Source organism: Lepidochelys kempii, chromosome 3 (assembly GCF_965140265.1).
Source record: "Lepidochelys kempii isolate rLepKem1 chromosome 3, rLepKem1.hap2, whole genome shotgun sequence".
NCBI classification, from domain to species: domain Eukaryota; kingdom Metazoa; phylum Chordata; order Testudines; family Cheloniidae; genus Lepidochelys; species Lepidochelys kempii.
In genome coordinates, this window is record NC_133258.1 from 72776056 (window position 1) to 72801418 (window position 25363).

At 38.8% G+C, this 25363-nt stretch overlaps 1 protein-coding gene across 5 annotated transcripts in view; it reads left to right on the forward strand.

Annotated features, from left to right (window-relative positions):
• The first annotated feature begins 2132 nt into the window (after positions 1 to 2132).
• Positions 2133 to 25363, forward strand: part of FUT9 (fucosyltransferase 9) — a 112895-nt gene continuing 89664 nt past the window's right edge. For 3 of the 5 annotated variants that reach the window (XR_012157797.1, XR_012157798.1, XR_012157796.1), the window contains exon 1: positions 2230 to 2312. Coding sequence is in view for 1 of the 5 variants with exons in the window: in XM_073335150.1 (XP_073191251.1) it covers positions 2183 to 2312 (130 nt within the window). In the remaining 4 variants the exon portion in view is untranslated. Of the gene's footprint in view, positions 2313 to 25363 lie in introns of all 5 variants that reach the window. The other 2 variants (XM_073335150.1, XR_012157799.1) reach the window with 2 other exon arrangements.

Sequence of the window (25363 nt, forward strand, 5' to 3'; positions counted from 1 at the left end):
TTGTCAATACTCAGTACCTTGAGAGAGAAGTATACTACCTACCACACAAAAGCCGTAGTCCTGCAACTGTATCCATATGGGGGGACTCCTGTGCTTGCATTGAGGGCGCTAATCCAGGATCAAGGCCTGGGTCCAGGTGGGAGAATGAAAGAACTAAAGAGAAAACAACTTGATAATAATTTCAGTGTGAAAAACAAATGGTCAAAGTATACTTCAATTGATTTCAATTGTGCAGAATCAGGCCTTAAGTTTGTACCCAATACTCTCTCTATCCTCCGCTCCCAGTGCATTAAGAGTGAATAGACTGAGGTGCTCAGCACTTGGCAGTTAGAAGTTAGTGGATAGAAACTGGCTAGGATTTGTAACCTGGTGATTTGAACAGGCTCCTTCAATAAGAGTTTTGCCATTACTTTCCCAGTAAGAGCAGAAAAAGCCCTAGGATTCCTCTGACCAATTATCTGAGAGGACACCCATGAGAGAGTCCTAACACCTTTCATTTCTTCCCTAGGAAAGGGACAATGGAATTCCTACTCGAGATCCTGCTTTGCTTTGAAAAATAATGGTATTGCCACGTTAATCTTGGAGTATATTAATGTCAGCCGTGGGTGTAAATGGGCTTGATCTAAAGCCCACTGAAGTCAATGGAAAGATTTCTGCTCCTTTCAATGGGGTGTGGGTCACACCTCATCCTATAACCCTGGTACCGCAGGCTGCATTTGAAGTACCTGTAGTCAAGTTATGTGGAAAACTACCCAAAATCTCTTTCCCCTATGCTCCTTTTACAAGCAGGAGCTGTCAGTACCTGTATGTCTATTGCTAAAAGACAGAGCAGGGAACATAGTAGGTTATAATCCATAAGCATTTCACAAAGATCTAGAACATAGAAGTGACTCTGGGGAATCATATATCTGTACTGAGAGCCTAGTAAGTTGTTTACTGAGAAGCTAGATGAGAAACTAACAGATGAACCTCTGTAACAACTACTTGTCAGGTAACAACTCCAGTTTACTCTAATAAATATCACTATGTTCTCATCATCACGAAATATTCTCCCTGGATGTACAGTAGTTGCAGCTTGGCAACATTATATAATGCTGGAAGAGTTCAGTGAGGGAGGAGAAGATGTTCACATCCAGCATTTGTGCTTGTTTACACTGCCATACATGATTCCTCATGTTTACCATTTCACTTCATATTGTTTTAATTCTCAGCTAATGAGCCAGTATTTCAAATAAATATTTGCTGTTAACAATGAAAGTCCTTTAGGTTTCATGAATTGCCTTGGAAGACCTATTTTAATTTTAAGAACTACTCCAATGTGGGGCTTATTTCACACACAGTAAGTAATTATTTTACTCTGTTTGTTTTGCTCTTGTTTACCATATATTTTTTCCTGCCAGAACACTTTTTTTTTTTGCCTTGTAGAAATAAAATCGTATGAGTCGATGCTACTGGCATATTGTAGGCGATTCTCTCTATTCTCCCTCCTACCTGAAATAATAATAAAAGCACGTGCAGATCATCAAATTATCCTTCCCCAACACCACTCAGCCATGCCTCCCAGGTGTCCCCATTTAGCTACGGCATTTTTACACCCCCCCCCCCCATGCAAATGCCGGAGAGAGATAGACCCAGGATAAGCCTTTTCTTATGTGCTTTCTGCATGCCCGTTTTTGTTTTCCAGCCGAATGATGCTGGAGCGGGCTGATGTGGGGCGGCTGGAGGTGAAGCTGCCCTCACCCCGGCAGATTGCAGGGTCAAGGCAAACGCGGCCGCAGTGATCATATGTGGGGTGGGGGGACCCTCCTCCCCTCATTGCATTTTTAGGTAGCCCTGGCTTGCTGCTAGCCCTGGAGCTGGGGTGGCGGGGGGGACTCTCCCTGGCCTTCACAGGAACGACCTTCCCCGCGGAGTGGCCGGGAGTAGGGGGGGTGATAGAGGCTAACGGGTTCCCCTCCCCCCCAGGCGGCGTTTGATGGTCCCCCAGCCGCAGTGGGGTGCGCTCCAGCCCCGTGGGGGTGGCGCGCAGGGAGGCGATCGCAGCACACAGAGCCCGGCAGGGGGGGAGCAAGCGGCCTTGCTTCTCCCCCCCCCATCTCCCACCAGCGCGCGCGCGCCCGAGTCTCCCTCGCCGCCGCCGCCGCCTCCTCCAGCAGCAGCGGCGGCGGCGGCAGCGCCTGGGATGGGCAGCGAGAGCGCGTCCAGGAGCAGCCCGGGCTCCGCCGCTCCCCCCTGCTCCCGCTGCTGCTCCGGCCCCGCGGCCCCGCGGGCAGCGCCCCCGCCGCGCCGCCTCCAGCTCCCGCCTTGCACGGGTGAGTAGCCGGGGCAGCCCCCGCACCGCGCGCACCTGCTGCGCCCCCTGGACGCGGGCTGCGAGCAGCGTTTCACCTCGTTGACCCCCCCCGCCCCCCACAGCCCGGAGCCACTGTGTCCCCAGCCAGCCCCTGCGGCTGCAACCCCCGCCCCCCCAGCGTGCCCCGCACTCCCCCAATGGGGCCGCCTTGCCTCTCTGAGCCTCACCCCCTTCCCGGGCGTGCACCCTGCCCGAGCATCCCCTTCTGCCTGACCTAGACCCGGCTCCGCTCCCACTCATCCCCCCCGGAGAAACACTGAGACCACAATATTCTCCCCACCGCCCATCCGAACACCCTGGAATTACTATGTGCTGCGCCCTCTCCTGTGGGGTGTGCATGTGGGGGTGTCACTCTGCCAATATTGGAGCTTGGTTAAAGGTCTTTAACTTTCTTGGGGGGGCGGCGGCGTTGGAGGTTTAGCTCAGTCGAGTCAGTATATCGCCTTCTCCCCACATTCTTCTGTCCCTTTCCCTCCTCCTTCCATGATGCCTCTTAAAGAGGGTCCTAAATACCCGCTGCCTTGTTGGGGTGATTACAGGACTTGCCTAGTTCAGCCGTGGACCTTTTCTCTGTACAACACACACATCTCTGGAGAGAGGAGATCTAAATGTAGTTTTGGTGAAGGTAAGGTAGGGTGCTGGCTCTTTGGACAGAGGAGAGGGCAAAAATGAACTTTTCAGCCAAAATGAAAATGCAGCCAGCAGAAGTCCATGTTTTGTTTTCACTGTACAGAGGAGAGAGGGAGAATCATAGCAGGTTTCTGTTGCTGAAATGCATTTTCTGCTTTTATATTTAATGATGCACAGTACCTTGTGCAGTAACTATCAGTATCCCAACAGTTCTCTGTTGTAGGGTTGTTATGGCAGTAGTCTTTTCCCTCTTCTTTTCTATAGGATCTCTGGTTCAGTGCAGTATTAGAGATATAAATAATTGTACTTATTGTAGAGGTAGTGAGCAACTCCTTGACACTTTCCAAAATACCCTGAGAAATATGAATATGAGAATTGCAGCAAATCTTCACCCTCCCTTTCTCAGAACATGTTGTGATAATGGTGAAGATTGAAAGAGGTAGGAAACATGACATTTTCTGCAATAATTCCTGCTTTGGGGTTTAGGTGTTTTACCACTTAGGGGAAAAAAAACAAAATTTGAACTGTTACACATGTGCTTTTTCCTGGAGATACCACTCAGTAATGCAGCAAGGCAGTTCTGGATTGTAAATGGGAAAAGGGATTCTGACACCATTAAACATAAATAGCACACAGTATTTTGGAAGGAAAATTATATGGATTTCCACTGATTTAGCATTTATGTACTATACACTTAAATATGCGTTTTCGTTTTGTGGTATGTGAGGAAATCTGTGCAAGAATCATCAGTAAGTTTTGATCACTTCTATATTGTTGTAGGTAAGGAGAGGAAGTTGTTGGTAGTTCAGAACAATAAGATTTATGGGTTGTTATGGAGATGTCAATCTGTAATCAGTAATGGTGATTTTAATGTTGCTGCCCTTCCCCCTTCAAGCTCCAGACAGCTGTAAATGAAAAGCTATTATTCTGATTTCAGTTTACTCTATCCTATTTTCAGAAAAAAAAATATGGAAACAGCATTTACATTTTGTGGCATTTGGCTAAGATGGTTGTCAAAAACTGATATGAAATTGCTACATGGCCATATCATGAAGTAACCTCCTTTTAATCATTCATTGTCATTAGTGGGAAAATTATGAATGATAACTGAATAAAGGCTTCAGGATTGGTACATGGCTCTTATTTTTCCAGCAGTACAAATTTATTTGAATTTTTTTCCTGACATTTTAGGATTAAATAGTATTTGGGTCTGTGACATGTTAGTTCAAGTTACATTTTTTTAAGCGCATTTTACTTTTCTTTAGAAAAAATACATGAGTAGATCTTATGAGTACAATGCATGTGTAAACAGACTACATATATGTGTATAGGATAAATACATGAAAGAACAAACAGTAATGCAAATAACCATTATCTATAACAAAAAAAAGTCCAATCTTGAAATAGGGGTCTTGTAGGCTAATAGAAGAGAGATGATGATTAGAAAAACCCATTCCTTTAATGAGAAACTAAATTTCTGGTGGAAAAAAATCTCTGAATTCTTTGTGGGAATCTAGGTAAATTTTCCTAAGATAACTATGGGCATGATTCTGTTCCCAGTGAAATCAATTTGAGATTTCCCACTGACTAATGGGAGCAGGACCGAGTGCTATATGGTAAATTTCTGCTAACCACTCTTGAAGAACTGCAACATAAAAGGATTTTCTTTCTTATTTCCATTACTATGGCTATCAGGATTTATCTGATGCATGACACCGGGATATCCTAGGCCTGATCTTGCAAACCTTTACTCAAACAAATAGTCCTTACTCACCCAACTAGTTCAGTTGAAGTAATTTTGGTAAATAAAGATTGCTTATATAGTTATTTATATAGGTATACTAATACTAATACTAATTATATAGGTTGGAAGATTGGACCCTGTAAATGGAATGATAAGACTTTGAATGACTGTTTCCTATGTCACACCAATAAAACTACATTTAGGTTATGGGAGTAAAATGTTTCTGAAAATGGAAGCATTTGTTTTACATTTCTGATATGAAGGGACTTGTTGCATTTAATCAGGCTGGAGAACAGCTGTTTCCAAGTGTAGGCTTTTAAAAATACCCTTAATTTGTAATATTTAATTAACAGAAAGACACATGTGATCAGTTTGGGGGAACTGCAGCTGAAGATACTTTATATTAATCAACACAATAAACTTATTTCAGTTTTTATAGAGGTAAAACTGAAACATAAAATAAGAAAATGGGGGGAAATCTAATATTTAGGGGACGGTAGATGACGAAAAGGCAGAAAGTAAGTTGGAAAATAAGATGATCAATAATTATCAGAGCATTAATGGCCTGATCCAGTGGAAAGATTCCCATTGATTTTAATGAGCATTGGACCAGGATCTAAGAGGCAGAAAGTGTAGAGCTAATGTAATTAGATAACAGAAGATTTCTGACATATTTAGTTAGACTTCATAAATGTATGTATTTTTCACTTAAAGTGAAATCCTGGCCTCACTGATATCAGTTGGAGTTTCGCCATTGAGTTCAATGGAGGCAGGATTACATCTTGAATATTTATATATCTGAAAGACTTTTAAAATAAATTATGTATTGTATTTAACTTGTTTTTATTCAGTGTGTAAGTATATTCAAACTAGGCATAACTTTATTTGTCTTAATTACTTTAAACATTTTATTGTCCACTGAATACCCAAAGACCTTACCTTTTTTCTAAGGTCAGGTTATTGCATAGTTATGTGTGATTTTTCTTTTACATCTAGTTATTGTATTTTGTTCTTTTTAACAAGTTTTCCATAGAGGATATGAAATTTTAAAAAAAAATTGCTTTCAGAATGCAGTAGTAAGCTAAATAATTCAAAACCTGCCCTGTGCCATTGTAACAAGCAAAGTTTGAAAATAATTCTATCGAAGTTCTAAACTAATAGAATCAAATGTGACATCAGAGAAGAAATGTATATAGGTGAGATGACATCTAAATGTTTTAATTTCCTCACTTTACATTTTGTTAATTAAGACAGTTTTCTTTCTTCTGGGAAGCTCGTAATATGATACATTAAGCATTCTGAATAAGTATTTAAGGCGAAATGATGGTGTACATTTTCCCACAAAGAAATGTATCCTTTGTGAAGAGAAGTGTCTTTATGTAAAAGAAATTTTATAGATAGAAAAACTTTTAAAGCCATCGCGGGGGGAATAGAGGGAACTTTTTTTTTTTTTTTTTTTAGTAACCAGTTGTGACAATTATCAGACATTTTTTTTCTGAAATATTTTAAATTTTTCTTGCCATAGAACATTTCTAGAATATCGAAATGCTTGTTGCCTATTCTTTAACAAAAGTATATAGCTTCTCATTAAGAGATCCTTGGAAAAGCACAATCTTTTCTTTGTAGTATCTTTATCTTAATTTTTTTTGCTTTTAAATTAAGTATATTCACTGCAGGTGAAAAGTGCCAGATTAGCAGGAATAAAAAATGAAAATTTCTGTTTATTCACACAAATATATGCTGGCTAGCAGCAGTGCAAACATTCCACATTATTCCACCAGTGCACCTCAACTCTATTGTAGGGTCCAATGCTAGAGAAGAGGATATTGTTTACTTGCCATGATCCTGCAAGCTGCTGAGTAGTACAGTATTCAGCATCTGGAGGAAAATTTGCTGAGCTTCTGTCAGAACTGAACCCTTGTTTGTTGTCCTCTGTGCTGATATTATCCTTAAAGATGCCAATTGTGGTGATAGCTTTATAATTGGGCAGTTGTGGTCCGATCCTGAGAGGTACTGAGCGCTCTCAATTCCTATGATTTCAATGGGAGTTGAGGGTACTGAGCATCTTGCAGGTTCTGTCCCTTGATCATTAAGAAATGTACTGAAATAACTAGCTTTTTTCACATAAGCCACCAACCAGCTTTCAAATGGCAATGATTTTCCATCACTGCTGCATCTTGGCTATATTTGAATCAGTGAAAGGTGAAAGGTTTCATAAATGTGATTACCAGTCTCCTGAGATATTCAATCATTCAAGGATGTCTTACTGGAAATATGTGAGCAGACTGTGGATCTACTTAATTTATGTACTTCACAATCCAGAAATGAATGAAATGAATTAATAAAAAAACATTTATTCCTCTTCAGTTAAAAAAAATTAGCTTTCAAATGAATATTGTTAAATTTATAGTGTGGCTATCAGTGGGAGCACTGTAAGATATTCAATTCTGGAATAAATACTTTGGTCTTCTATTGATTTTACTATTGTTGACCACATTATGCTTCATTTATGACCTGTTAGAAGTTAGTGGTTTGGCTATCCATGGTGATGTGGGGCTAAAATTCAAAAGTTCCAATGCTCTTGTTTCCTCTCCCTCTACCCACATCTGTTGCATAATGCAGAAGAAACAAAAAATTACAACTAAAACCACAGTTTGGCAAAAGGGAAATGATAGATGGCTAAACTGTGTGTTTACCTTTGTGTAGTTTTCCCTGTTCCACAATACATCTCTTCGGCCTATTGGCTGTATGAGAAACAGGGGAAGGGTCATAGGAAGCATTATGTGTAACCCCCTCCTTCCCCTCCCACCCAGAAAACCAAAACTGTAGGAGTCTTTTTATTGACTCCAGTGAGCTTTCGGATCAGGCCCTGAAATGAGTACAGTTAATGTTTAAAACAACATATAGGGAGTTAATATTCTAAGATCCCTCTTCAGATGGGTCACCGTGCAATAATGGGCCAATTACCAATGGCAACAACTTTACTAGCCCAGTTATGCTGCCAGGGCTGGTAAGGTCAGAAAGGATATAGACAATCCACACTGCCAGGCAGGAACACATAAGGTTCTAATCTCCATAGGTATAAATTCAGTGGACATGCTTATCAATTAGATTCTTTTCTTCCCTGACGTAACAATGACATAATACAATTGTGTACAGAGCATGCATTACAGAAAACTTCCTGAAGTGTAAAAGTAAGGAGTTAAACACAGCTGTGCATTCCATGTGTTTGCAACTAGGTAAGTGTGTGCTTGCTGGCTCAAAGAATTTGCAAGCTCTACTAGCAAAGAAAAGCTTATAGGCTGTGTAAGAAAATCATCTCCATATTTTCTCTCCCACCTGTTTTTTTTTCTTCCTGTGGAGGAGTGGGGAAGCTCTTAATGCAATGTTAAGGTTGTGAGATTAAAGACTCAAATTAGAACTGTGTGGAGAAAGGAAGTTCCACTTCAAAAAGGATTTAAAGATTTCAGAATTTGGCTTCATTCCAAATTGGAACAAAAATTGAAAATTTTGAAATTCTCTGGGAAAGAACATGCCAAAAAAATCATTTCAGGTTGACTGAAGTATTTTGTTGTGACAAAATCAAAGTACTTTCTTTCAGATTTGACAGGTTTCATAGTAGCAGCCGTGTTTGTATCCGCAAAAAGAAAAGGAGGACTTGTGGCACCTTAGAGACTAACAAATTCATTTGAGCATAAGCTTTCGTGAGCTGTATACTCAAATTTTAGTCTTTAAGGTGCCTTTTCCTTTTTCAGATTTGACTGTTCTTTAAAATTTTTTATTATTGTGTGTGTGTGTGGAAAAAAAAATTCTAAATGAAAAGCCATTTCAAAATGAAAAATCAAAACATTTCAGTCTGACAATATCAAAATAGGTTGTTTCCCATTTAAAGCATGTTGTTGTCTGAGAACTTCATGTTTTCAATGGAATGAATTAAAAACATTAGAGGTTGTTCCAGGAACACAAATTTGATCATACTGCACATATGTAGTTATTTCTCTTTCTTTGATTAAATGAGATTTGTCTTTGTTTATATCCGAGTTAACCTTGCCAGCATTACCTTTAACTTTTGAAATTTCCTGATCTTTAATGACAGGTTTCAGAGTAGCAGCCGTGTTAGTTTGTATTCGCAAAAAGAAAAGGAGTACTTGTGGCACCTTAGAGACTAAGAAATTTATTTGAGCATAAGCTTTCCTAAGATTTCATAAGATTTCTGTCTGGCCTTTCCCACTCCCAAGAGAGAACAACCCTGTAAACAAAGAGCACAAACACAAGCCGCCTCCCCCCCACCCCCCAAGATTTGAAAGTATCTTGTCCCCTTATTGGTCCTTTGGGTCAGGTGCCAGCCAGGTTAGCTGAGCTTCTTAACCCTTTACAGGTAACGGGACGTTGCCTCTGGCCTGGAGGGATTTTATAGCACTGTATACAGAAAGGTGGTTACCCTTCCCTTTGTATTTATGAGAGAAGGTACAGGCTATTCCAAGTTTCAAATTTCAGCCATATATTCATTAGTACTATTCACAAGTATGATTACAATGGGTTGAAGTTATACCAACTGAAAGGATTTTGCCCAAATTTTCCAATCCTGCAAATATGTATGCTTATGTATAACTTTACTGGCTTCACTGAGGCCAGTATGGATTAAGAGTAACAGCCGTGTTAGTCTGTATTCGCAAAAAGAAAAGGAGTACTTGTGGCACCTTAGAGACTCACCAATTTATTTGAGCATAAGCTTTCATGAGCTACAGCTCACTTGATGAAGTGAGCTGTAGCTCACGAAAGCTTATGCTCAAATAAATTGGTGAGTCTCTAAGGTGCCACAAGTACTCCTTTTCTTTTTAGTATGGATTAAGTTACATGTGCATGTTTGCAGAATTGGAGCTTCTCCTGTCCATGGGCAAAGAGAGAGCATAAAAAAGCTTATGCTCAAATAAATTGTTTAGTCTCTAAAGTGCCACTAGTACTCCTTTTCTTTTTGTGAATACAGACTAACACAGCTGCTACTCTGAAAGAAAATCTCAGTGCAGAAAAGGAGGGTTTATAAGAAATTATGAGGTTTGGAAAGTAGGGGTTTATAATGGGAAATGTTTTACAATCTCAACTATCACATTTGCTATTGGTGGTTATTTCCACTAAAATATAATGGGAAAACTTCTTAGTGAACAAATTATTATTATTGCCTGTATTTATGTGTGGAAATAAAATTCACCAACTAAACAATACAAGCTATCAAATTGATCTTATAGTGATTTCAAGCTTTATTTTGTCTGGTAATGCAGATTTTTAGTAAACTAACTGTTTAAGACTATTATTCAGTAGCTCTAAATACCCATAGTTTAATGGCTAAATGTTCAACTTGAAGCACAAGTTGTCTCTGACACACATGTTAATTAGTTTCAAGCAAAGTTACAGAGGAGTGTTTAAACAAAACTTGTTTAACTGAATGGAGAAAGAAAACAAGATCATCTTCAGTGAAACACATTTGGACCAGAACACTTGCTAATACTAAAACTTCTAATTAGGACTGTTTTGAATTGGAATTACTTGTCCAAAACAAACATTCTTCTTAATAGTATTTGCCCAATGGTAATTTATTATTTAATTTTAAATATTATGTCTGTAGGGGTCTGAATTGAACGCCACTTCCGGGAGGCATTTTGTCAGTGAAAGCCAGGAGCAGGCCTAGTGCCTTCAGGGCTGCTAACTAGCTGCGCTTGTTGTACCTGTTTCACAGGTGTTCAGTGCACTCCCCCCACTGCACTGCTGCTCAGAGTTCATGAGAAGCAGTACTAAGGTCCCATCTCCGTGCCCATCCACCGGGACCTGGAGCTCTGCAGGCACCCGTGGCTGTCCTCTCTACTACTTAATCTCTAAGGGCATGGGTGAATTTTGATCATCTCCTTAGACAAGGAAGAGTGTGCATCACACTCTTGTGGGGCTGCCATAATTTGCCCCCACGCTTTTATTTGTTGGGCTACGGAGAAGTGACGGTGTCTGGGTTGCCAGGATTCCTAAGCAGGGAAGTAGTGAGAGACATATGTAAGTAAAGAAAATAATTATAGGAGGGGTTTATGAAAATACTTTTACAGTGTTTGGTAATTGTGGTATGTATATAGCTATATAAAGTGTATTTATTTAAAATCTTTCATCAGAAAAATCCAATTGAAATGAAAAAAAAATAGTTTCTAAGGACATCCTGGGATAGAGAAGTGCATGCAGCAGTGCATATTCATATCGTCACAGTAATCATAACAGACAAAAACATTAAAAACAATAATTACATGCAGTTTTCAGCTCTCTCTAGACAACAGAAGTTTAAATCCTGCAGAACAAGTGACACTTTAATAGTCAATAGAAAAGAATTGCAAAATGATTGCACACTGTAGCTAAATAGAAAAGTACCACAATTTAATTTGGGTTTGGGAGTTTTAAAACTATTACTTGATCAGAGATTGAGTAATTTAATTTCATATAATCAGAGAAATAATTAGGAAGATGATTTTTTTATATTGACAAGCGTGAATGGGTCCAGTAGAGTTTAAACCTACCAGAAGGACTAATTGTTTGTAAGATATAATCAAAATGGTATTGTCATACAAACCTGCACAGAGCATCATAAACAACATCACCCCTGCACCCTTTTCTTAACTATAAGATACAACTGAATAATGAAATTGGTATATAGTCCATGCTTGACAGTGCTGAGAAGCTATTTTTCTGTTAGAGTGTTAGTAAAATGTTCATCCGTTTCTATTCTGTAGCACGTTCATCTGACACTTCCAAAGTGCTTTACAAATATTGTTTGTATAACCTCCAGAACACAGTATTTTTGTCTGTCTCATTTTGAAGCAATGTGGACTAATGGAGAAGAGGGCACAGACTGGGAACCAAGAACTTCTGAATTCTAACCGTGGCTTTGTACCACCTCACTTTTATATAGTGATAAAAATAATTTAGGAACTACTCCTGGGTTTCCTGTGCACCTACAGGATCCCCAAAAGACATTTAAAAGCTGTAGGTCTGTTGCATAGTGGGATGCATCAAAGAGGAGACTATCAGAGCTGTGTGGGAACCTGACTTTTTGTTTGTGGGAAATTCTGCAATTTCAAAAAAAGTTCTGATCTGCAATGGAACAAAAACAATAAATTTTGAATTCTTCCAATTTATTTTAAAAAGAAAAAATAATTCCAACTTTTGACCTTTTTAAAAAATTTAATTATGTAATAAAGTAAAACAATTGAAACAGTTGTTTGGAAACTTTCCATTCAAAACACTTTTTTCAGCTTTTCTTTCTAAATGAAATGTTGTCAAAATTGACAATTTCCACAAAATGTTTCATTTTCAACAAATTGGCATATTTGGCTGGAAAATCTCTGACCAGCTTTAGACTCTATACAGTGTAAGAAGACATTCTATTGCATGAATATCTCTACAGCATGTCTCTGTACCTTCCATGTGTTAAAGGAATGGACAATAATCTAATTTACCAGTGGGTATAGACCACATATTCTGTTCCTCTTGGTCTGTGTGGATAGCCCAGCTCTTCAGAGAAACCTAGTTTTCTGCGGCTCAAGATTGTATCCCTGAGACTCCACTTTTTTTTTTTTTTTTTTTTTCCTGGAGCAAAGCCCTTTCTGTTGGGCTTCGCATCTCTTCCAGGATTTGGTTGGATTGATATGATTCTTTATCTGATTTACTATCTATAAAGTGAAAACAATAACCTCTTTCACCTGGTTGTTGAAAGGATATGATGTTTGTACAGCATTTTGAACATGCGCAATGCTGCACAGCTGCTAAGAGTTGTCTTTAATTTTCATATATGTAGACGGAGGCATAGAGAAACTGTGGCTTCCTCAAAGTCATGATTGTGAAGGTAGGAATGGAACCCAGGAGTCGTGGTTCCCAGACATTTGCTCAAAAAACTAGACATAATGTTTCTTTTTACAGTGTTTTTATTTTAGTTCAAATAGCTCCCGTTCTACCAAGAATGCACGTTTGTGAGACTGTTAAACGGGTTCTAATGGTATAATGATAAATAATTATAAGGTCTGTTCAGTTGAAATAGGGTTAGGCTCTCTTGGCTAAATTTTGTAAGTTGCTGAACGCTCTGGTTTGATTTGGCAAAGTACTTAAGCTCATGCTTAACTTTAAGCACATGAATAGATCCATTGACTTCACATGCTTAAAATTAAATACTTGTATAAGCCATTTGCTGGATCATGCAGGAGTGCAGGATTGAGCCTGTGAGTGCAAAACTAAAGGGTGTGATTGAACAAGAATGTCTAGACTCTCTCTAAGTTTCCTTACAATTTAAAGTGATTTCTTCTGCTGCTTAGATGCTGATCCATGTGCTCCTCCTCATCCTTCTACCCTCATGTCCACAGTAGCACATTCTACAGTAGCTTCTTTGTTACCTGTCTCCTCTCTTTGCCTCACAGGACCTTGTCTGCTCTGTCGTCTTGCATTTCTCACAGCTCTTTATTTTATCTTCAGTGATTTTACTTGTAGGAGGTTATTTCCCTCAGGAATGGGTGAGTTTTCAGATTTCACTAGCATTTTATCTGTGGTGACTTACAGCTTTGATTGCAAAAGCTGAATTCAGAGAAATAAAAAGTTTAAAGTTAAAAGCATTTATAGCTACAGATATGAAAACTTTAAGTGAATTTAGTGTGTAAAAAGGTGCTTGTTTGCTAGCTTGGGAAACTGAGGGCCTCTGGTTATCCTCCTAATCCTAGCACAGTGAGTAATAGTGAAGTCTGCCCACAGTGCCATGCGTATTTGCTTCAGTTTGTTAGAGGATAATTCAGTCTGAGACAAAAGTTCAGGAAATTACACAATGGACTAAGGTGGATCCATGCCGCATTTCCAAAGATATTAACTCTTGAAAGACCTCTTGTCCGAAGTGACTTGACCTTTCCTTTTCCTAGCCCTTCGTCTGTCTCACTTGTATATATTGTAAACTCTTCAGGGCAGAGAAGAGTGGGTTTTGTACAGCACAGTGGAGCCCCAGCTCAGTTGTGGCCTCCAGGTCTTACTGCAATCTAAACAATGACAAGCTTAATCTAATTATTATATTGTTTATTTTTACAAAACAAACATTTCGCTGCTTGAGAATTGTGTAGTATCAAAAGGCCTTTGTGAATTCCTCATAATCTGTCTTATTAATGATGAAATATACTTTCATCCTTCTTAATGTGATGATACCGCTCCACCTCCTTTGAGCCATCATTGTTCTTAGATGGAGTCTACCAAGAGCACTAACGTCTGTTGCAAGAGTAGTCCAATGGGGACCATGAAAGAGAACAAGCTATCAGATGTTGTGACCCTTAAAATTGTATTTATACTATAACTTGTTTCAGGCATTTTATATACACTAAGCACACTCTTGGCACTTAGCAAACACTTACAAAGGCATCAGCTGTAACTCTGTTAATTTAGCGTTTTAACCTGACTTTAATTATAAGTATGTTAAGGCCCATGTTCCAAGCCCAAAGAGAGAAGTTTTAATCTAAAATTTGTTGTTAATTTTAGGGAGATTTTTTTCAGTGAATTGCAAGTCATTTAATCAATTTGTAACAATTTGAAAATTAGACCTTTTTGAAATTGTAAAAGATAGCTTTATATTTATGCATCCCTTTCTCATTGGAAATTACCTCACGGTTCCTGTATGGTCAACCCAGATCCCAGCTCTTCACAGATCCTCCATCCGTTGGCTCTGGCTACCTCCCATAGCACTTGCTTTTTAAATCCACTTCTGGGCCTATGCCTTTTTATTTTTTTACATGTTTGTATGGGCTGCTGATGTGCATTTTTAAATATACATGAGCTAGAACAGTTACCTGGGGAGCTACTAAGATGGGTCGGGGACCTATGACCTGGTTGATCTTCATGTCCGACTCACAGTTTCCTTTGGAAATGGAGAGACTGAAATATCTGCTGGGATGATGCAGTACTTTAACACTTTTTAAAAATATGGAATTGCCAGGCAAGCACTTCATTAACTTGTAGATTGGGGCCAGATCCTCAGCAGGTGTAAAGTGATGCCAGTTTACACCTATTCAGGATCTGGCCCGGGGTTCCTAGGTACCAGAACTGTTACGAACAGGTCTTGAAAAGCCCACTTTTATATTAATAAACAGCCTGAGGCCCAAGGGTGCTTTCTTTTAAGGCTGAGAGTGGAGTCAGAGCTTTGAGGGATTCTTACAGAGATGTACTTGATCCTTTATTGTGAAAAATTTGAATGATTTTAAAAAACAGTTTATCTTTCTTGGGAAGCTTTCCAAAATATTAGATTTGAGCACAAATCCATTAGTATATCTTATTTTCTGCATTTATTATCATTGCATTATCGCTAATAAACTGCATCTTCATTTCTTTAAGAGCTCATCTTTTTCTGCATCATATTCAGTACCTGAAGCCAGAACCCTATTTGTGACATAATAATCAGTCCATAGCTGTGAGATCATAGAGGTTAAAAATGTACTCTTATTGAATACTGCATTCTTAGTTATGTACAGAACTTTAAGGTTAAATTATTAATTTTTACTGTATTAAACATGAATGTTTTGTTGTTGTGCTAGTATTAAAGAAACATAATTTCTTGTATAAAACTCCCACTTTCCAAAAAGATCTCTGCCACCAGTTAATTCAGAAATGCTTCTTGCATTTTTATGCTTACTTTCCAATTCAGTTCAGAGGGAATTCATCGTGGGAAATGCTTTCTGTGTGTGTGGGGGGGGTTGTACTGTTGAGCTGTACAAATATACAAGAACTGATGAATTCTTGAAAACCAAGATCAATTTTTCAGGCAAATATATCAAAAATAAGGGATGAGAAACACACAAAAAAATTGAGAGATCCATCACATTGTTTCTAATCAGAATGGTTTTCAGAGTTCATGAAATATCAGTATTGCTTTCAGTGGAAATTTCCGAGAACTTCAGGGCCATAGAGGAATGTACTCAAGTCTCCAATGAAAGGTTGTATAAAGCAGGTGTCAGTTTCTGTAAGGCTATTATCTTTTTTGCCAACAGAAATGGCATCATTTAAATACGACTCAGAGGTGTTAGTGCCACAGCTTGAGGACTGTCTCTGAGGCAGGTGTAGTTTACCTGGTTGCAGTGGAATTTGGTCCTTGCTTAAAGAAAAGATCTTTACATTTGGATGGAAAATTTTTCCTAGAAATGGACAATTTGGCCTAGAAATGCCTACTCATCAGATTTCTCTAGTGTGTTTCATCTGAAAGTCTGCAAAGTTAGGGGTATTACCAATGTTCCCATGAAACAACTGTGGAGGGGAAACCAGGCAAGCTGATCACTGTGATAAACCAACTTGATCTGTCACTGTGAGTAGAGGTGAGCTGGAAGCCGATTGGAGTGGGAGAAAAGGTACCTATTATGAGCAGCAAAGTGTCAACGCAACATGAACATCTGTCTTCTCTTAGTTCTTCTGCCATTATCCCCAAAGGATTTTAATGTCAAAAATGACCATGACCATCAGAGGCTACCGCTAGTGAGGTTCATTCACTGTATAAACTGAGGTTTAAATAAGAGATAAAAGGAGTCCGAATTTACCGGAAGTTGTTTCCTACAGAAAGCAAATATGTGGGCCCTCTTACAAGTCTGATTTGGAGGCTGTGAGGATAATGGAAAAATTATATTATTGTGTGGTTATACTGAACTATTTAAAATCTTAAGAGGTATTTTGGCTCCTAACTTCCATTGAAACCAATCTTTGAGGATCTGAACCTTTGTGTCTGTAAGATGGAGATAATAATGCATACTGACTTTCTAAAGTGCTTTGACATTTACAAATGAAAAGCACTATGAAATGTTTTTGTTTTGAAAATCCCAATAAAGCTTTCAAAGGGACATTGTCAAAATGATTTTTAAAAAATTGATCAAATTAAAAAAACTCCTGATGGCCTGCTCTTTTAAATAGCATACTCTGGCATTTAAAAAAAAAATCCTTTAATTCTTTCTTTCTGTTCCTCTGTTGGTATAAGGGGTATTATTTTTTATTTTTATTTTTTTGGCAGGGCAGAAACTTTTGAGTAAATAACTGACTATAAGTGGAAAACACTGAAACAGATGATGCACAAAATGCTGTAAAATACACCAAGTAAACAAAATGAAAAAGTGGACAGTCTTTCCCATTAACTTTTTTCATTTGGAGCAATCTTATGTGTTACTTGTAACTTTGGCAGGCACAACATTTTCAGAACATAATATGATTTTCAAATGAATGGTTTCCCCTGAACAACAACAGACATAGTTTCTTGAGGAAATCATAAAGAATTATTGAATTTGAAGGGCCTGCTCTTCATTTCATGCCAATAGTCACTACTCAATAATTCCTACCTCTTATACAGAGCTTTTTGTAATTTAGATCTCAAAGCACTTTATAAAGGAGATCAGTATTGTCATCCCCATTTTACAGATGAGGAAACTGAGGCACATAGCTGAAGTGATTTGCCCAACATCCCCATGGTAGAGCCAGGAAAAGATCTTGTCTCCTGCGTCCTAGTCCAGTGTTTTAGCCCCTAGGACATACTCACTCCTTTACATAAATACTTCCATTGAAGTCCGTGAAGACTATTAATGACCTTGATCCTACAATAATATCCCTGGAGATAGAACGCTGTGCTCATACAGAGCTTCAGTGGGTACTGTAGGGACATCAGGATCCACCCGTGTGGACTGCAGGATCAGAGCCTATTCTAGAGATTTCATGATAGTATTTTGATTAAAAAAGCAAACAGTTCATATAGCTAATTTTGAAATACTTTTAGTAAGTGTATGTAATTTACACATTTGTATTTTAATATATTATGCAATATTTAAGAGGATTTTGGTCCAGGGCATCGTGCAAGCCTTCCCTCAGAATTTTCTTGCTTCCATTAGCTGGAATTGAACCCTTAACTCTTTTAAAAGTATTTTTCATTTAATGTGTATTGATGGATGGCAGCTGGGATGGGGCTTATGTGGTGTAGATGGCCATGTGTGGGCCAAATGAACTAGTGTGAGTTTTACTCTATAAAAGAGAAGCTGGATAATCTTTGTTTTGCACATAATCAACAGATGTATTAACTATTTTCCAGTTGCAGAGCTAAACTCTTTCGTCACACCAGTTTGAATACATTGAAGTCATATAAGATTAAACAAAGGCAGCATTTGGCCTACAGAATCTTCCGTTCTTGTGAATAATGTGCAAGCTAGGAAGAACACAACTTGGCTTTCAGAGCTCAGACCAGATGTGCAGGACTACTATTTAGAAAGCAAACTTTTTACACTTAAAATGAGCAAATTTGGGCTGTAAATCTTAATTAGCCCAATTCTGCCACCCTTAAAGTGAGGAAATTTTACTCACTATAGTCCTTTTGACTTCAATGACATTATTTATAAGTGTGGATACAAATTAATTCAGTCTCTCCTGCTTGGTATATAAAGTTAGGTCTCTTCTTTAAACCTTTGGGTTTCCCCAAATATCATTCAATTATGGGATGGGGCAAGGAGACTGTCATAGGGAAGCAGATGCATTATGATTTGATGCTGAGCTGCATATTTTCCAGAGCTGCTGCTGCTCTCTCTGTCAAGCATGATGCTTTACGGTATGCTTTTGTTTCTCTGGATGCTTTTTTCTTATTGCTCTTTGGACTTTATGGACTTATCCATTGTACTTTTTATTCTACTGTACATTCCATATAGTGCAATGCATTTCAGTATCTTCAGTATGTACTGGGCATGCCTCATCCCCTGTTTGGGACCTCATCTGGCTTCTGCTGAAGTCACTGGAAGCTTTGTACTAACTTCAATGGAAGTAGGTTCAGGCCTTACCATAGGAAAAGAACAGGACCCAATGAGTGTGTTACTGCATGTTCAGCTGTTACCTTAAGAAACAGCTGTTTTGCAAAATGTGAGAAATGTATAAGTTTCCACTACAGTTCTGAGTATTATATCTGTGCTCTGAAGAGTTGGAGGTTTGCATGTGGCCACAGGTCACCCATTGGAGACCTGTTTATTGGAATATTATTTCCTGTGACTATCACTTTTTTACTTGGAAATTGGGCAAGTTGGTTGCTGTTGATACACAGCTTTCATTTCTAGCCTTCTGAAGGGACAGAGTTGGCATTGTTTAGTACCTTTTCTTACACAATGGTTTCCCACTTCAACTGAAAACAAGAAAGAATCTGTTTCGGTTTCACCTATGAAGACAAGGCACCGATTAATATTTCTCACATTGTGTTTCATGTTTATTGTGCTCACTTTGGTTTTAATCCATAAAATATAATATTCTAAATTACTGTTCCCTTGTGTTTTGGATGTTTTTATATTCTAAGCATTAGTGACTGTGGGAACTGTCTATTTGTCTATTAATTATCTCACCATAAACAGCTTTATTTTAATTACAAATATACAATAGTTCTAAATTGTTAACCCTTTTTACATCAGCAAAGTGACTAGCAGCTAAGCCCTTGAAAACTAGATTAAGATCCTTTTAATGTATTGAGGATAGTACAAATAACCTTAATCATGAGCATTTTCTGTTTTGTACCTGTTCAGCTTTCTCAATTGCAAAATGAAAATATGTAAGGACCAATGATTTCATGATTATATAAAATCTGAGGATTGGTTTCCATTTTGTACTTTAAACCTTTGATATACCTATGCTTGTCCAGATTATTTTATTTTTAGATTATAATTGAAAATTTGGGACTCCATTTGATTTTTTTTATATGCTCCTTGATGGGAAAAAATCTTGTTTAAAGTCAGCCATGGTTCTCGGATTTAATTTTTTTCTAATGGATCTTATATAAAACTCATAAGACTGACATGCATTTCACAGAAAATCCAAATTAATGTATCATGGGTGGGAGGGAAACATGTCCAAGAAGATAAAATAGTCTAGTCAAAATAAAACTTATACCATGTCTAAGTAATTGCACATCTGTTAGTATAACAAGTGATAGAGACTGTTACAGTGTAGCTCTTGAGACCAAAATCCTAAACCATGTCTCCTGTTTGACTGTCTCAGCATTAGTGATGTGAACATTTATTAACTCAGACCTCAGTCCAGCAATAGGCTCTGCTTTGGTCGTTCCACTGGGGCTCTGTGTAGGTGCAAGGGTTTGCCCCTATAGTGCCTATTGCAGGATCAGGGACTAACTTTGCATAAATAGATAGTATAGGTGACCTGCACTTGCCTTTGGAAGACAGATTGAAACCTATTCCTTTATAGCTCAAGCTATTGTCCTTTCATAGGATAATTCTGACAGGGTGCCATGGGGTGGACTTAAAACTAGTAGCCCTGGGGTTGCGTATGATTTACGATGATGTAACTGAGACTAGAATTTGGTCTCAAGATTTTTCCTGAAATGCTACATTGGGTTTGTAGTTCACAGAAGTTCCTCAAGAAAATAATTTTTCACTAGACATTGTCAGCTGGTTTGGAAGGCAATACACTTCATCCCTGTAACTTCAGTTACATATTCTTCTGTCTAGGGAGATTTGCAAACCCAGAACATAGGCAGTAGGCCTCCCAATGAATACTTCCAGCACGTGACTTTCCACCAGCTCTTCCCACCCCAGCTGGCCAGAGGACCAACACTTGTAGGATAAGGGAGTGAAATCATACGTTGTTCACGTTCAAAGGGAGTAACAGTACCTATGCATCTCTTGCTCTCCAGAAACTCAGTGTCTGCCTGAGGCACCATTCACTACTCAAGCCTGAGGGTTAAAGCCACTGCTTAGCTCAACTCCTAATGAGGAAAATACTTTTCAAAAACAAAGCAAAATGAATAACCACTGTCATATCCAGAATATCCTACAGTGATTAGTTGTCATGTATTTTATATATTGTGTAATAGAAATCAAAAGTAGTGTTCTGATGATTTGCCTTCAGTGTATTTTGGCCACAGAACAATTGCCTGTAGGTTCTAGAACTTGGCAATTCTCGTTCATAATTACATGCAAATACAGGGAGTCCTCCGATGTACATTGCTTTTCAATTGACTGCCTGTTTCACCCCTACGATGCTTGTTTCGCCCTTATGATGAAAGCCGGCAGGGAGAATAGCACACATCACATGCTGAGCCTCATCCAATCACTGATTTCACTGTTCAAGCTTTCTGATTGGCTGAGCACAGGGCCAGGGGCCAATCAAAAACAAGCAGCAGGGCTATCCGGCAACAAGCTACCCTCACCTTGGAAGCCAATCAGACAAGAGGCCAGAAGGGACCCCCTTCCAAGTCCATTCATTATAACGTGACCACAAAGTTATTTACAAGCAAGACTGCAGAGAAGACTCCAGAGAAACCTGCAGCCCAGACTTCAGAGAAGCCCCCAGCCAAGAGCCCTTCAAAAAGTTCTGGAAAGTCAAAGCATATGTGATTTTATGTTTGAATGCTGTTTACCAAATTAATACATTGATGTTGCTACATTAGTCATCTACAATTCCTTTAGTACAAAAATCTGGGTTATTGTGATGGGTTATTGTGGTGAAAATAGTGTATCAAGCCTTGGTTCAGGAACCAATCCCCCCTTTATACCATTGATTTGTATGGGAAAAGTGGTTTTGACTTACAATGTTTTGACTTACAACGCAATTCTGAGGAACGAATTGTGTCGTAAGTCTGAGGACCAGTAATGACTATTTTAATGGGTGAAGCAAGATACAAAACTCAGTATATGCAAATTCATTAGATCAGAAAGCTACTTCCTCTGTGTAGATGTATAAGGATGCTGTATGAAACTGGATTAGATTGTAAACAAATGTATTTACTGTAAATTTGAATTTTTGCTTGACTGGATTTAGGTCTTTAATGCTAATTACATCAATTGCATGGTTATGGTTAAGACTGTTGGTTATTGAATCATAAGCTAGGTTTTTCTTTTAGGATTTATAACTCAATTCTGCAAAACACATTGGGTTTGATTCTTGACATATATTCACATCAACAGTGCAATTTTAGAAAATACCACTAAAATCCGGTCAGCATATATTTTAGAAGACTGTGCAAAAAATCTTTGCGCTATAAGATTTTTTTATTACATTATTGCCACAAAAATGTAATTTAAAAAGTATTTTTAGGCACTATACATAATGGGACAGATCCTCTGCTGGTGTACATCTGTGTAGCTCCAGAACTGGCCTATGGTCTTGTCTGATACTGGTGAAAATAAAACAGGACTAATGAAGGGTCCAATTCTTCAGGTTTTCCTAACACATGAAATTCTTACTCATGTGAGTAGACCCATTCAAGTCAATCTCTCACAAAGCCTTCCAAGTGTGGAGGTGGAGTGTATATACTTCACTCTCCCATAGGCACAAATAGGCCGCCTTCCACAGCCAGTAAGCTCTACTGGCTGGTATGGGGAGGGGACATGGACCATACCAACCTTCCTTCTTAGCACACCCAACCTGCTGAAAGGATGCAAGGGAGGAAGATTTTTTTTCTTTTTTTTTCTTTTTTGCTCTTGCCTTTATCTGGACATTATTTGTGCAGGCTAAGGATCCATTTAAGATGTGACTGCATTTCCCATAATTTCTTAGTGTAAGTTGGACCCTTAATTTTGTAATGTAACCTTCGAGTATGTACATATCTGATCTCTGATTTTGCTTACAATGGCAATCATAATCCAGAAGGCAGCATTTCAGTGTAATCTTGTCCTGGTTATCCCTCCGTTTTTTTAAAAAAAATGAGTAGGAATTTACTTAATGAGTTAGGTTTTCTTATACAAAAAGCCCTATCCTTTTTATTATTGAAGGTTCAGATCAGTTATTAAATACAACTGTGATAGCAGTGAACTTCAAATTCAAAAAGTGCCAAGGCATTATGGTTAATTTTAATGATCAGGCAACTTGGCATCATGATGCGCTTTACAGCGACATGGGGATAAAAGGAAACCTGAACTGTAAATGGAAAAGGTGAGAGATGACCAAACCATAATATTTGGAATCAGGTAATTTGCAGTGGAAAAAAATATGGGCAGAAAAAAGGAAAATGATGTAATGCTTACAAAAGAGATTGAGAGGTATAAGAGGGCTTGCATAAATATTTATTAAGTACTAGGGACAGGAGATGAAATTAATCATGATCCAAAAAGTCTGAAGTACAGAACACCTTTGCTAAATATGCTTTCAGCCAGAAAAATATAGAAAAGAAGTTCGGAAAATTAGTATTGGATGGAAGAACTTGTAAAAATAACTATTGATAAAGAACAGGAAAAGGAATATTTGGAAAACTTGATTGTATGTGAATCATGTAGTATGATCACGTAAGTCCTAAGATCATAGCAGTTTTAGCTATCAAAATACCTGAACCATTCACAATTATTTCTGAGAAGCTATGGACATTTGCCTTGGTACTGGAAGAGTGGAAGAAAGAAAACGTGGTTGTGATTGGGGGGGGGGGAGGAAAGAAATATGATCCTAGCATTTACAGTCCCATGAGTCTAACTTCTGTTTTTAGTAAAATAACGGAACAAAGATTACAAGATAAATCAGTAAACATACATATGGTAATGAGATGATGAGCAATGGGCTTATGTAATGGTTCCTCCCTTTTGGGTCCAGAGGGAGGCCACTTTGCCTCACTTCAGCAAGCAACAATAGTCTGGGCTCCGGCCCTCTGCGCAGGGCAGAGCAAACAAATAGTCTATACTCTGTAGCCCTCAGCCTCATGACTGGAGCAAGCAATAACAGTCTTGTACAAGCCTTGTGACCTAAGGTGAGTACGCAGCCAGCCCCAGCTGTGGGGTGGTGGTAGAGGGACCCAGGCCCACGCTACTCCACCGCGTCCCAGCCCAGGACCCTAGCCGTGGTGCTGGTCTGGTTTGCAGCTGGTTCTGGACTTTGTAGAGGGCTCGCCTCTATGTGAGAGGCATCCACCTCCTTCCCTGGCCTACCTGCAACTGAGCTATAGGGCCCTCTTCTTATACTTCCTGCTCTGCCCCTCCACTTCCTGCAAGGGGTGGGGACTGAGCGGGTTTGGCTGGGCCCACCAGGGGGAGTGTGATGGTTCCTCCCTCCTGGCTTCAGAGGGAGGCCACTTGGCTTCAGTACAGATTATAAAGAATATAACTTTCCAGGCAAATGTAATTATTTATTTGCTTTAAACTTAGTGGATAAAGGGATTGTGGTAGACTTAATACATTAGATTTTACTAAAATATTTGATGCAGCATGACTCTAAATTACAGAACATATCACTATTTTAATTGAAAAAATATTTTAAATTAAAAAATTTAAGTGAGAAATTAATTTAAATCCGCTTCGGCAGGGAGGCTGTTATTAGGATTGGAAACTAGCTCAGAGGCTGTCCATAAAGGTGGTTGAAAAATGGTACTGTACTAACTGTGGAAAAATGTTGAGGGAGGTGTTGCAACAATCTGTTTTATGATCTTATTTAAATTGTGACTTTACTCTGAAAAGCAATTATGTAAAATAACATCATGGGGTTCTGTTTTCACTTTCTCTTAATGGTGTCAGGATCAAATATGCCCAAAAGTATGTTTAACTGCCAGTGCAAATTCCCCATGAGATCTGTATGCAATCTGGGTTCTTTCCTTCTTATGCATTATTGCTAGTGTTAAGATTTTGTATTCCAAATTAGGCCCTGTTTACACTTGTACAACCCCAATTTCTTGAAATGATGCCTTCAGTAACACTTTTATGCACCTGTTGCTTTCCATACATCTAGAGTTTAACATAGTAAGCAATTCTTCTGATGTGCAGTAAAAGAAAAGTGAATCCAGCTCACTCAGAATTAGCTGCTGTGACTCTCTGCAAAAAACAGTAAAAACTCTCTTTTGACAAAAAGAAAAGGAGTACTTGTGGCACCTTAGAGACTAACCAATTTATTTGAGCGTAAGCTTTCGTGAGCTACAGCTCACTTCCACAGATGCATACTGTGGAAAGTGTAGAAGATCTTTTTATATACACACAAAACATGAAAAAATACCTCCTCCCACCCCACTCTCCTGCTGGTAATAGCTTATCTAAAGCGATCACTCTCCTTACAATGTGGGCCCAGCCAAACCCGCTCAATCCCCACCCCTTGCAGGAAGTGGAGGGGCAGAACAGGAAGTATAAGAAGAGGGCCCTATAGCTCAGTTGCAGGTAGGCCAGGGAAGGAGGTGGATGCCTCTCACATAGATGCCTCTTACACATTGTAAGGAGAGTGATCACTTTAGATTAGCTATTACCAGCAGGAGAGTGGGGTGGGAGGAGGTATTTTTTCATGTTTTGTGTGTATATAAAAAGATCTTCTACACTTTCCACAGTATGCATCTGATGAAGTGAGCTGTAGCTCACAAAAGCTTGTGCTTAAATAAATTGGTTAGTCTCTAAGGTGCCACAAGTACTCCTTTTCTTTTTGCGAATACAGACTAACGCGGCTGTTACTCTGAAACCTCTCTTTTGACAGTAAGAGATCAGGTATAAGTTTTAATTTTCAAAAAGAACAGACCTATGAGTAATTCAGTGTGATTTTACTGAGTTACAATTCAGAAGAGAATCAGATTTTAATAATCAGGATCAGGGAGTAAAGAATTTGTTAATCTCTCTCATAGAATCATAGAATATCAAGGTTGGAAGGGACCTCAGGAGGTCATCTAGTCCAACCCCCTGCTCAAAGCA